Source organism: Chelon labrosus (genome assembly GCF_963514085.1).
Source record: "Chelon labrosus genome assembly, chromosome: 12".
Taxonomy (NCBI): domain Eukaryota; kingdom Metazoa; phylum Chordata; class Actinopteri; order Mugiliformes; family Mugilidae; genus Chelon; species Chelon labrosus.
In genome coordinates, this window is record NC_140345.1 from 18,784,346 (window position 1) to 18,798,931 (window position 14,586).

General features: G+C 40.0%; 1 protein-coding gene across 1 annotated transcript in view; it reads right to left on the reverse strand.

Annotated features, from left to right (window-relative positions):
• The window catches only part of ulk4 (unc-51 like kinase 4), a gene marked incomplete at its 5' end in the record, with an annotated part of 64,958 nt that extends 60,040 nt beyond the window's left edge, over positions 1-4,918 (reverse strand). Inside the window, 14 exons of the mRNA XM_084557517.1 lie at positions 492-703; positions 794-854; positions 1,089-1,181; positions 1,269-1,335; positions 1,572-1,641; positions 1,746-2,056; positions 2,290-2,436; positions 3,169-3,244; positions 3,401-3,484; positions 3,579-3,680; positions 4,057-4,219; positions 4,296-4,435; positions 4,578-4,677; positions 4,781-4,918. Coding sequence (XP_084413643.1) covers positions 492-703; positions 794-854; positions 1,089-1,181; positions 1,269-1,335; positions 1,572-1,641; positions 1,746-2,056; positions 2,290-2,436; positions 3,169-3,244; positions 3,401-3,484; positions 3,579-3,680; positions 4,057-4,219; positions 4,296-4,435; positions 4,578-4,677; positions 4,781-4,918 — 1,764 coding nt within the window. The remainder of the gene's footprint in view (positions 1-491; positions 704-793; positions 855-1,088; positions 1,182-1,268; positions 1,336-1,571; positions 1,642-1,745; positions 2,057-2,289; positions 2,437-3,168; positions 3,245-3,400; positions 3,485-3,578; positions 3,681-4,056; positions 4,220-4,295; positions 4,436-4,577; positions 4,678-4,780) is intronic.
• Between the last annotated feature and the right edge of the window lie 9,668 nt (positions 4,919-14,586).

Sequence of the window (14,586 nt, forward strand, 5' to 3'; positions counted from 1 at the left end):
TAAACCTAATCTGTAAGATATTATAACAGAGGAAGGTGAGTGCTTTAGGTCCAGTATGACTTATATGATTGCTAAAAGTCTGTATTGAACGTAAAACTACTTTAAGTTTTTTTAGGTCCAGAGGCTGTGAACTGATTACCGACCCAATTGCAAACACATGTTGCCAACAGCCAATGAAAAAGAGAGGGTGGGACACAGGAAATTGACGAATCATGTCTATATCACACTTCAGACTACATGACTACATTTTTGTCATACAAAAATCTGCTGAAGCCGGCCTGTTAGTGTGTACTCCTAGCCTTTTCAAAAATCTGTAAAGACCGTGAAAGTTGAGTTGTGTGTCTACAGCTTAATGTGAAATATAAGTGGTAAAGAAAGATCTAGATTTTACAAACTCAATTTGATTCAAATGACTGTGAGGCCATGCTGTCATCAAAAAAAAAGCCAATTATGCGGTTAGGGAACTTAAGTAAATACATATGTTCCCCTACCAGTGTCGAGTTAATCAGCCTGTTAGCAATAACTTCATTTCCGACCACACAGCAGAGGTAGCACAGCAGGTTGAGTCTGGATCGAATGGCTGTGGAGGGAGGAGCACTGGAGGAGAAGACAGAAGCGGAGGGGCTCTGCTCTTCAAGGGATGAAGAGAGTTGTGACAGAAAGACAGCCCATTCCTCATCACTCAGAGACTGCAGCTTCTCAACTGGAGGAGAGAGGAGAGAGGAAATATAACGAGACCCTCTTTACATCAGGACCCTAAACTCACTTGATACTAACTCAACAAATATCATACCTGAATATGCCGGCACACAAAGGGTTTTAGCGTCAAATCGCACGGGAGTGCCTTTAAGAATCTGATCAATAGAAAGAAAACAAAGTCATTCTTAGTAGCGGTGTTTGGCTGCATTCATTGTTTCATTTGAGTACAGAATTAACAGAAAACATTAAAAGGATCTCTTGAGCAAGAGTCAGTGTTGAGCTTATAATCATCTATCACAAGGATTATTTTAAGACTGATACATGTATCTTAAGAAATAAAAAATATACAAAATAGCCTGCGTATATTCACTATAACTGAATGCCTGTACCTTGGGGTTGTCAATGATTGGGGTGACAGTCAGATCAGACTCAGTATGGAGAAGACGCTTCACACAGGCTGTTATGTCTGGACCGGTACTGACCTAGAAAGTACGGAAATGATGGAGAGGAGTCAACAACCTCAGTAGAATATGACAGTTATAGACAGGGATTATGATAGAGATGGTAACCTGAGGTGGAGGGATCTGATTTGGAGAGCCAGAGGTCCTGCAGCTCCTTCTCAACTTGGCACAGGAGCTAGAAGAAGAAGAGAAGAGTATGTATAGTAATAGTACATTAATTTATGTACTGATCACTTCCCCTTTCAGCATTTTTAGCTGTATATCCAACATAAAAGTTTTATTAAAGTGTACCTTTTATGTAATATAATGGCATTAGGTTATCTTCCTATCTTCCTCAGAAGGAATAAATGAATCATTTTATCACTTGGTAAAACAGATGTAACAATCATAACCCTGTAGCAAACAGACTACCTTAACAGAAAAATGGCCTCAGTATTCTCTTCATCCACACCACTCTTTGGCTTCAGCTCTGATACATTATCTGGAAAAGCAAGCACATAGTTTACTGAATCAGATTTTTCCGTAGAGCACAATATGAGAAACACTAATGAAAAATGGACCAAACAAAACCAAAGAATATCTTACCTCTTGTGAATGACTTATTGAGCTGCAATGTGTGGCACAACTGCTGGGCTCCAGTTAGCTTGGGATATTTTTCGGTCTTTGCCTCCCCCTCTCCTCTTCTTTCCTTACCCACCTCCCCGTCCAAGCTATTATTTATGGCTCCACCGACAGATTGTTGGCTGTCACTCCGCGTGTCAGATGCTTTGTCAGTTGATGCATGCGACGAGATTAGTTTCTTAGACGTTGTATAGTCTGGCTGCGTACTGGCCATGGGATTGTTGGGAAGTTCGTCTGCCTGTCTTGGAGGGAAAAGGTCACACGTCCTTGTATATCTGTCAAAGTCAATGAAGCAGAAAATAAAAAGTGCAACACATGAAGCATTTAAGTTAATATTAACCTCCTCCCCAATGGATCAAAAATAGACTTTGAAACATCTACAGCAATCTACTTTTAGCATTAATGTGAACATTATTACTTTTTCACAAAATGCACTAAAAAGGCTGAACCACTACATCTGTGGAACGTTGTAGGTGCTTTAAAATAAAGAGAAATAACGCCAACACACCTCAAGCTAACTGAACTAACTCCTTCACAGCCGCTGTATTCTTCCTCGTCGCCTCCTTCGTCCTCCTCTTCATCTTCGTTTGCATCTTTTTCTTTGCATCGTACTTGTGCCCAGAAAGGGTGATCCAGTAATTCTGGCCAATCCATCCTAAAAGAGAAATAACAAACATAAGGACACAGAAACCCGACACTAAGCCCAAGTTAAGTTTATGTCACTTTTAATGTAGAAACACTATAGCATTATCTTTGAATCAGCTTGACTTACTTAATCATAAAACCTCTTCATAAGATGCATTACATGGTAATGGCTACTACGTTCAGAAAAAGAGCTCAAAACACTTTAGGAAATTTACATCCACTGGGTAACTGATAAAAACACACGCTGATCTACTTATTTGTGTAGATATCAGCCAATCCTGTAGCAACGATTCAATGCATAAATTCAAGCAGACACAGGTCAGGAACTTCAGTTCACATCCAACATCAGTGGGGAAAAGATCTCAGTGACTATGACTGACCACTTTGATTAAGTATTTCTGTAACAGCTGACCTCACTTTAAGACAAAAAAACATTCAGTCAGCATCAGTTCTGCGGACAAAAACCTTGAGGGCTCTTATTAGCCTGATACAGAAATCTGAAGCTGCAGGGGGCACAGGCTGACCTAAACCGGCCAGTTCAAGACTGGAAATCCAAATCTGGTGTAACTGCAGGGATCCATGAACCAACCTGCCTTGTGTCATTCATTGCCATCCCTTTATGAGGACAACTAGGGGTGTTGTAATGCGCCCAAATCAAACTGCTTTGATTCACAGTCCTGATAAACATTATGTAGTAATGCAGTATCACAATATATGCTAGGCCTGTGTTTCAGAAATTGACCTCTTATCTGTATTTTTATTGAGCAAGCCTTTCAGAAGAAACTGGAAGTCCTGACTGGGAAGACCTGCAGACAAAACTGTAACACACAACACAGAAGATAATTAATCAATTAAACTAACGAAAAGTCTCCACACATCAACATGCACGTCTGTTGTGCTAACTAGTGTACAACGTTAAATATGACATGTGGATGAGAGTCCATGGCTGTGTGTGAATTTGAGGAAGTGTGTACCTGTCTGTCTGGGAGGTGGTGGTTCCTGATGCAAAATCATTTCTGTCAGTTCAGTGTAACTATCAGAGTAGAAAGGAGGTTTTCCTAGAAAACAAAAACAGTATAGTATAGTATATTATAGTATATTATAGTATAGTATAGTATAGTATAGTTTATGTGTGCGCGCGTGCATGCGTACCAGTGTATATGTAGTAGAGAATACAACCAAGAGCCCAGAGATCAGAGCTCATACTGGTTTCTGATCCTTGCAAAACCTCTGGTGCGCAGTAGACCGGAGAACCTGAAATTATACATACATACACAAATAGAAATAAAAAAAACACATAGTAACAAGAACACAATCAGATAATCTTTTCTGAATTCACCTGCCCAAGAGCTGTTCATGCCTAAAAGTGATATCCTGTTTTTTCACAACCAGATACTCTTCACTTTTTTCAACTAGTCTTCCTTTATTACTTTCTATTTGACTGCTTATCAGTCAATTGTTCGTCTGTCTTTGAATAAGGACAGGCTACACAAAATGTTTGTGATGTCTAAATGATAAATTCATTATTTTCATCAAACCCCTTTTTAAACCCCTATTAAAACTGATAATCACATCTAAACTTCTTAATTTTTAAAGCCATTGTAGTGGTATCAACATCAGATTATCTGACCGTATAATCTTTCTCTCATATTGTCATATTTCTCCTTGCTATCTCCATTCCCCGCCTCCTCAGACGTAGAAAGCAACGTAAAGAAATCCTCCAGCGTCTCTCCTTCTGCCTTCGACAGACAGAAGTTACCAAACTTCAGGATGCCACTGCCATCTAGCAGGATCTATGGACCACAAAAAGAGAATTATTGTATTCTTCTTACGACAGTAATGTTGGGTGACGTGAATGCAGATGCAAACCTTAGCGGGGGTCAGGTCAGAGACAACGATTCCTACTTCATGGATGTGTTTCAGTCCTTTGACCAAGTCCCACCCAAAACTTCTCACCACATCTTCAGACAGACTTCCATCATGTCTAATTACAGACTCCAGTGAACCACCTGATACACACAAAAATAAGATTAAGTTTACAGTCGTTAATCGTATCCTTAATGTGAATCTTTAATACAGATCCTTTCAGTTTTAAGCCAATATAAAATACAACTCCATAGCCTTTGATTACTAACAGAAATAATTACTGACCTGTACAGAGCTCCACTACCAACCACAGGTGGTTACTCGTCTCATACCACTCATAGAAGCACACTATATTCGGATGATCGAGATCCTGGCTGAGACGGACCTAACAGGACAGAGACACAAAAACATCACATACACATTACATTATGTTATTGCAGGGATTTTTAAAATAGATGTAACAGATGTCTGAATAAACACTAGCCTACGTGGTTAGTGATCTGAGGCCTCTTGGCTTTGTCGGAGCAGATGACGGCTACATAGTTGAGATTGCCCTTCCTTCTTCCTTTATAGACAACAGAGCTGCTGCCTGCCCCCAGCTCCTCATACAGGATGAAGTTCTCCATCCGCTGTGATGTGAAAAAGAAACAAGGTGCCTAAAGTTATTAATTGGAGAAAAAAAAAAAGAAGCAGAGAAGTGGGTGACCAAATTAATTAGACCACATTTTATTTATTTAGCTGTACCACAAATGTCGTGTGCTTGCTAAAATGTTATCTACTGTGGCAAAAACAATATATGAGGAACATATGATCAATAACCAAACTCACTGTTTAAACGGTTAGTTACTAGTTGAGACCACTCTATATAAAAACAAACTACAAAAAACTCAACCATGTATTTTATTAAAGCCCAAACGAACCTTTTTAAACTGCTGACACTAGGGTGTGTAATAAATTTGCATCTTTAAAGTAGATAGTTTCGTTTAGGAGACAATTCCGTCAACAATTAACGTTGACGTTAACGGCTAGCGCGTGTGTTGCTACTATGACAACCGCTAACGGTGCCGTCTTCTCAGGACAGGAGCAGAGTTGAGTTTGTTCTCTTCAAACAACACAAAGCGGTTAACTTTAACACTTACACATGAACGAATTACCTGAAACCGCAGCTGTACACGGCCTAAGAAAGCGTCCGCTTAATGTGAGGTTTGCTACCGGTCACGTTTAACGTCAAAAGTAGCTGGGAACTTATTTCTTCAACGACCCCGCTGTTTGTTGGCGGAAGAGTGACGGACCACGTAGTTCAAACTGGAAGAGGGACGTAGGAAAGTTTTCATATAAAATTAACGCTTCATCTATTCACCGTGATCATTATATCTGTGTATAGAGGTATTTTTAGCATTGATTAAATGTTTTACATTACTAATTATGTAAGTTAAATGCCTGTATTAATGAAAACGTTTTATTGGTTTTGGCCAAACCACCTTCAAAATGGGATATTCCCGAGTTGCTAGGATACCAGAATGAACGCAACAGACAGGCGCACAGAGGAGTTCATCCACGAGGGAATACAGCTCAATATAAAACGCACTGTTTACAGCATTTTATTAAAAATAAAATAAAATTACAAAATATATGGATTTTATTTATTATTATTTTTAATGTAATATTTAATTTACTTATTTGATAAAAATGCAGGAAGAAACCAGAGCTCCTAGAGTAAACCGGCAATACCTCATTATCTCATTTTGCTACTGAGCCCTGCAATAACATAATGTAATGTGTATGTAATGTTTTGTGTCTCTTTTGGCACAGCCAGGATCTCAATCATCCAAATATAGTGTGCTTTTATGAGTTGTATGAGACAAGTAGCCACCTGTGGTTGGTAGTGGAGCTCTGTACAGGTCAGTAATTATTTCTGTTAGTAATCAAAGGCTATGGAGTTGTATTTTATATTGGCTTAAAACTGAAAGGATCTGTGTTAAGGATTCACATTAAGGATACGATTAAGGACTGTAAGCTTAATCTTATTTTTGTGTGTATCAGGTGGTTTACTGGAGTTATTGGGAATTATTAGTGAAACTTAAAACTAGATTAGCTAATAGGAGCTCAAAAACATGCTGTGTTTGGTGGCTATAGTCAGGTCCAACAGAACTGGAACACACCTAGTTGTTCTTATAAAGGGATGCACATGATCAGCAGCTTATGTATGTGTCCCGCAAGAGACGGGACCTCACAACTGATTTATTATGAGTAATACGACACATAGGCTACACAAAATTCAGAACCTACATTAAACTTAACAACAATGAGTGCAATGTTGCAAACACTGTGCAAAGGTTCTGCTGTGATGACAATGTCCATACAGTGTCGCTTGAAATTATTTGCATAAAGTTTATTACTTATGTGATATAAGTAATTTTATCAGTGTGGATCTTTTGGGCGTAATTTCATTTATTTATTTATTTTTTATGTTCAAGTCATGTAAGAAAATGCTCTAACTACATGTAGGCATAAATGCTTTATGTGTCCCCTCAAACTTTATAGTATCAGTGTCTTCCAGCAGGTGGCACTAAAATCTATGAGATAACAGCATGAGACGTCCTGAAAAAATCTCTCTCTCTCATGGTAACACAGAGAGACAGACAACCGTTCACACTCACATGTCTTGAGTGAAATAAATGTTATCAGGTTATGGAGTTTAAATTTACATGGTGAGTAAATTGAACTGAAAGGTAATTGACCCCGAGCCCTGGAAATTACAAAGAGGAAAAGTGGAGGAGGCCTCATTTGACTTCAGTAGAAAAGGTAGAAAAGGTAGGTACCTAAAGTCATGATGCACACATAGAACAGTGTGTTCTCAGTTAAAATATTTTACTGCGTCCCTGATGATGTTAATGCAAGGTCTGAACAGGCCCTCTGTGTGTGTGTGTGTGTGTGTGTGTGTGTCTTTTTGTGTCTGTGCCTGTGTAGCTGTGACAAAGTCTCCCGCACTGTGTGTACGAGTGTGTGGCAGGGGATCCCCGGGCCTAAAGCATTGTTTGCCAGCTGCAAGTCAAGGCCATGCAGAGCAGTCACACACACACATGTTTGCACACACACTCTTACTTTACTGCTCAGCAGCCTGACCTCGGCAGCAATTGGGACCCTCTAGAAATGTGCATACAGTAGATGGAGCAGAAGCACAAGCGGAAATGTAGATTGCGCTTTCCTCTTCTCTGTCTTTTTTAAACATAATATAATTATCTGTTTAAGTACCCTTTGATATTAGTCTGTCTCAACATGGTGAAATGATTTGACTTTGTTTACAGTAAAACACACTAACAAACTAACTCAGGGGTCTAACAACTGGTGTGCACAGTTGTCAGCTCGTACCTACTGTTGCTTCATTACCACTGGGAGTGAAGTTGGGTGAGGGTGGGGGGGGGGGGGGGGGGGGGGGGTAGATGAACGGAGGAGGGGTGTGTGTGTGTGTGACAGGAGCAAGGAGAGGGGTGGTGGGGAGGAGAGAGCTGTGAGCGTACAGTGAAACACACACACATGCACACACAGAACATATTGTGTCATGTTATATTTTAGTCTGGCATTGCATTTTGAATTTGAAACAGCAGGTTGTTTCCATTCATTGACTTAAATCTCGCTTGTTACATATTTCTCACAGTTGTCACTTTGGCTTTTAAAAGTCTAAATGTTTATTTTCAGACCTTTTATATGTTCAGTGTGACTGCACTGAAGCGGTCAGTCAGTAAATTGACTGTACTGTTTATTAAAACACTATGTTAAAACCTTTTGTACATCATGAACTTCTTGAAACTTGACTTGAAATGACCAGCTCATATTTACTATTACAAGATCATTGCTTGACAAGTGACAAATATTTAGTGATGCATTTCTTGCTTAATGTTGTTAAGAGAAAGAGATTGTCTCCCGATGAGCTAATTGTAAATCCAGAGCCATGCATTGTTTACTGATATGCAGTGCCAAGACCCTGTCTAATGCGCTCCAGGCAGTATGTTTTTGATGCGTTTTCTGACCTGCTGGATCACCCCAGCCCCTTCCGCTGCTGTTGAGAGTTTTCCTGATTTACAAGTGAAGCACTACAGAGAGCGATACAGATTGTTGTACTAGAGGAAGGGCTCGGACGAGGATGGGGGCGGCACAGAGCCAAAGGGAGCGTGTTGGCTTAACCAGTGGAGAAGGGAAGGCAGGGAGTGACAGAGAGGAAGAAAGAAAGAAGGATCAGTGTCGTGGGATAGGGGGAGGAGATGGCAGGGAGACGGAGTGAGGAAGAGAGACTTGTACTTGGAGAGGGGGAGTGGATGGCTTGGAGTGAAAGGCAGGTTTCCAGGCCAGACTTGAGCTGCAGGAAATTATTTATGAGCCTGAACAAGATGATTCTTCAGCTGTGTGTATGTATGTATTGCAGTGATAGAAGCCAGGGGGCAGAAGGCAGAAATCCCCCTTACACACTCACACGGATCCATACATCCGCACACAGACACAGCAGTGGTGGTGAGTCTATTAATGATTTATCACTATCATCCACAAAGGAGAGGAGAACAGAGAGGGGACTCTAAAAGAGAGTCATGGGTCCTAGCCTTGTGTCTCTAACATAGGATGACCAGTCCACGTGCAGGAACAAACACACACGCAGTGTCTGAATGTTGGGAGAGTGTGTGAAACAATAATGGACATTTAGTACGTCATACATTTTTTAATGGGCCACCATCTTTAGACAATACAAAGGAAGATGAAGATTAATAACACTGTGCTTCTGTTTATATGTCTGTCCATTTTCCTGATCTTTTATCCTTTGCCATGTTTTTGTGCTGCGTCAGAATTCCCTTTACTTGCTTGAGTGTTTGTTTCTTTACCAGCCTTTACTCTTTGTTATTTTTTCCTGTTAATTTACATGTTCTGTCCCTTGTTCTGTCTTTTGTGTCTATTATTCGTGCATCTACTTGTTGCTTCTTTTGGCTTGTTTGTCCACATGTCTCCTACTAGTGCTTCTTGCCTCAATCTGTCTGCTTACCTGTTAACCATTAATCTGTCTCTAGTGTGGCTATTAGTGGTGTTAGATGTGTGCTGTGTGATGTTGGTAGATGGTGTCTGCGTCTTTGCCATAGGGGTTCATTCAAAACCAGGTGCACTGGCTTCTAAAGGACCCTAATTACAGAGGGAAACCACATCAGACATGTGAACACGAGCACTCGTGCACGCACAGGCATACACTGGATTTGTTTTACTGTTTTACTCAATAGATTGTCACTCATCATATATCCACTAAAAACAACCATATATGTGAAAACAAACTGCACTCCCATCAGACTGAGTTGTACATTGTGTTGGGTGAAAATTGCAGAGTTGACTGATTGCACAGGTGAAGCAACGTTTCTTAATGTTGTCAATTACAATTGTTCTGTGTGCTGTAATAAACCAACATGTCTGCTGTGATCTCAGTATGATTTCAGCTTCTCATGTGTCTTGTTTGTGGTGGAACAAACATTTCTTGACCTTAGAGGAGCCACTGGATAAATCTCACTTTAATTTCTTTAAACTTAACTTTGTAGAGATGCGAGGTTTAAATAGGACATTAAGTATAATATATTGAGTGTGTTTTTTGGATGAACTTGTTTCTCATACTGGGAGACGTTATAATGAGAATAAATTACTTTTTCCTCTGTCTCCAGCATTTCTCCCACTGCATCATAATGATGGAATTTCTTGCATGAGCGACTTGTTTCTCGCCACATGTAAGGATATCTCCCTCACTTTATCCCTCTCTCTTCCTCTTTAACACACCTCCCATCTCTGTGTAGTTCCTGGCAGGGCTGCAGTCTATTAAACACACAGACTGTGGGTGCTCCCCCGTGGGCTCATTAGTGAGCTGGCCCGCACAGCCTGGGGAATGCTGGAACAGACCATTCCGCCGGTTCCCAGAGGGGTGCCCGAGGATTCATTATGCTGTCGTTCAGCGTGGTCCCACAGTGTTGAATACACAATGTGATGTCCTACATTGGATTATTAGGTTGATTATTTAAGTTATCAGTTATAATTAGAGTTCCCGTGAGATTGAATGTGGTGTGTCTGATGTATAATGTTAAAAAAAACATTGATCACTTACTAACCGTTGATGCATTGTTAAATGTCAGAAAATCAACATTTTTCCTCACGCTAATGGTTCAACGACATCAGCAGGACAGTAGAGATATTATTTTGATATTATATTAATGCATGGTACATCGAGCAGGCAGGTGGATTGAGCTAAAGGCTTTTGTGAAATTCAGCCAAACTCCTTAATATCTGAACTGACTTTGTTTTCATGTTTATTGCACTCGGTGTTCTGTTTCATTTGTTCTGTACACCTGTAGTGTCAAGTTCGTGCTGAATTTTTTGAGCATTGAGCTTTTTAGGACATAACACAAAACATTGGCAGTGTATGAACTGTATGTGCCAAAGTATGATTCTTTGATAAACACTGAGCAAAGGAGAATTATTTAGAAAACTCAAACTCATTATATCTGTGAGGGAACAAATAAGTATTTAAATAGAATTACCGTTATAAGGAAATGAATGTTTCTGCTTTGAATATGAACCTTAGCCAGAGACACATTTAACTGTATTTTATGAATAGGCTCTACTGTATCTGATATCTAGGGAGAGGAGCGTCCAAGTGATGTAACACAGTGAAACACAATAATAACCTGACAGAGGCAATCACTTCTGTTCTACTTCCTGTCTTTCCCCACAATGACTTTCCTGGAAAACTAATTTCCTCAGCCACAGATATTTCATTAGCCTGGCCCCATTGTCTGAGCACAAACAACTATTCTCTACTGAGGCAAAGGTGTGTGGACATATACAATATACGCATAACATACACACAAACACTTAGATGTACGTTACCCTATATACTGTGCACCTGCTTAGTGTGTCTAGTTACGTCTCCTAACAGTTCATGAACTGGTGCTGAACTTAATTTTTCATAAGACAGCACATCTAGTGTGTATGTGATGTGCTAATCTTGGTCAGGCAGAGGGGCTGAAATTGATTTGAAGGTTTTTAACTTGGAGTCTAGCATTGGTAATTGACTCTGAAACTGAATTTATTTGCATTGAGCATTTCCAATTTAACACCAGAATACAAACTTAGTACTTCAACTCTGCTCTAATTATACACTGATATACATTCACCCCTCAAACCCCCTTCTCTCTCCCCACTCTTTCTCCCCTGGCACAAAGACAGACAGTCCAAGAGTTTGTTTACACAGAACTCTGTCTGTTAGAGAGTGTGTGGGTGTGTGTGTGTGAGAGTGTGTACAAGCGCAAACGCTAATTTGTTGAGTGTGTCAGTATCTGGGCTAATTGGCTGGATGAACATGCTGCAGCCTTCTACTTCAGCAAAGCATTATGGGTAGTGGGGAGGGACTTATCAGCTAGGCACACACTACTGAGCTTTGAAATTAATTAACTTGGTGTGTAGCTTCATAAACACGCATGCTCATACATACTGTCACATTAGCACACACAGACACACATTCAGTAGTGTATGGTGCTGGTGATAATGATAATGGTAATGAATGTTGGTCAGTCAATTTTTTTTCCAACCAGTTACTGCTGCTGAGTGAAGGACTGTCTCAAGAAGCTGTAGGCATACAAGTCTGTGTGTCTGTGTGTGTGTGTGTGTATGATAAAGTGGAGTCTGAGCTGATTAAGTTTCAGTCTGTTTGTTAACGCATTTTCTGAAAATGATACGTACCTTCCAATACCTGAAGGAAACTGTTCATTGGAACAATTTATTTCTGTTTGGGTTTATAAGCTCAGCTTGTAGCATTATTTGCATTTTTCACCTCATACTCTCAATCAGTCGACGTAGCTGGGATGTGAACGCTTTAAATCAGAATGTGTTGCTTTGCAATTTTATTAGTGTGTTATATAAGCTGCCTTATTGACTATATCTGAATTTCAAAACATAATGCTTTGGACTGTAGAGCAGCAGAAACATTCACAGTCAGTCTCACATCTTCACTCTTTTTTTATTTGTGTGTTTGTAGGATTTGGTGTTGAAGGTGCTGCGCTGTCTAGAGAGTCCGTCTACAGTAACAAGAGCCAAAGCATTGCTACTACTACTGCTACTGATACAAGACAACACACACACTCTGCTTTACTGCTGTCAACAAAGGTAAATAACAGAAGAAACTCACGCAGACACAGGGAGACATACGAACTCCGCACAGAAAGGCCACAGTCGGCAGGTTGAAACCTTCTTGCTGCGTGGTGTGAGTGCTCTGAAACTGAAAACACAAGCTTCAAATATGTGATATTCACCTGTATTCACTTTATGGAGCATTCTTAGAAAAGCTTTGGATTTGACAGAACCTAAGTTTGACATTCAACCGACTCGGTCTGGACCTGCTGTAGAGTTAACCCAACTGATGTTCAATTCATTAAATAATTAAACAAGCAAATCTTGCCAAACATACTTTTGAGTAGTGATTTATCTGGAATCAGAGGTTTTAAATTCTGATGCAAACCCTTCTCGAACACTCTTCAACATTATGTGCTATCTAAAGCAGACAGCATTCAGAAGGGAGGTTTCCTTCCTTGCCCGGGGTTGTTGGCGGTGCAGTTGTACTCTGTGTAACCTTTGTGTTAACTAGCACAGCAGCCGTGGGAACGACAGTATAAATGTATGTACCCAGGACAATTAGTTTCTGTTGCTGTATGTTGAAACTTGACTGGAACTTCAAATGGTTCATTAACTGGTTGTCCCGTGTTTCACCCTACACTATGCTGTGACTGTATAATTATATATAGTACAGTATATACATGCAGCCAGTTCCCCTGGTAATATATAACCAATTGGTATCCGTATAAAAAAAGATGTTCCTGACATATGGATCCTTATAGCTGACTCTCTTCCTTCTCTTCCTCCCTCCTGGTTTTCACCAGGTTTATATTCTCTGACATTTTAAACATGAACTGCCACATGAACTTTTCAATAACAAAGAAATGTGAAGGTTATTTGGAGCCAGGTTTCTTGACACAGCCCCCATGTGTTTGTACATGTGTTTACTTACTGTAGATAAAGAGCTAATCTTTATTACTTGCATGTAAAAGAACCACATAACCTCTCTGAGGCAGCCTCAGAAGACTTCAGTTTAAATGTTATTCATTTTTAAATACTCTTCCACTAAATTATTATTTATATGATGAGATATTTAATGTGTTTTTTTGTATTTTACACTATTTTACTATTCACTATAATACATGACAATTACATGGGCACTGAGTGTGTAGTGTGTTCCAGACTAACATAAGAATCCTCAAAGATGTCATTATGCAAAATAGAATTTATTAGGCACAATAATACGCTCACATACTGACTGGCTTTGTGAGTGTAGCATTGATGGCCCACAATGCAGTGCACAAAGGAAATAAACGAGCTAGTCTCAGCTGGACATAATTAAAATACATGATTGGAATTGGTGCTCCAATCAGAAACATCTTGGAAAGGCAAACTAATTTGACTGTGGTGGAGACTAAAATAGTATTTTAATCTAAAATAAAGTATAACAAAAATGTTTGACTGTCATCAGCAAATGTCTTTTGTCATACGTTGTGTTCTGGTATGAAAAAATTGTTTTAACAATAAGGAATATAGATTTAATAGACAACACCTGCTGAACTTGAACACAGAACAGAAATAGTCAGTGATTGAGAATGGAAATGAAGGACCATGGTTCATTTAGGAGCTTTCTGAATGGACCATTCTTAGACGGCCTGATGCCAGAATATCAACCTCTTTTTACAGTCAATGCTTTTTTACACCTCTCTCTCTCTCTCTCTCTCTCTCTCTCTCTCTCTCTCTCTCTCTCTCTCTCTCTCTCTCTCAGACACATATAGAGCAACACTCTTCATATCTCTCCGCTCACTTGCTCTCCTTGTGTTAACCGAGTTAGAGCTGTCAGATATGACCTGCTTGTCTCTCTCCCACTGGGCACTCCGCATGATTCAACCACACACACATACGCACATCTTTGTCTCAACCCTGCTCTCAACCAGTCAAGTTGTGTTTAATTAGCTCCTTAGTAACACACACGCATGCATGCACACACACACACACACACCGCGGGCTACTTGCAGGCCGGTTGTGTGTGAGTACTTTGTGAGTCTCCCACAGTGACTGACAGAGAGGTGACAAGTTTGTCTGTCTTAATTTAGCAGTCTGCAAAAAAGACTGCAAGAGAGGAGGCCCAGACAGTTGGCTGGTCCAAATAGTCTGGAATATCTCAAAA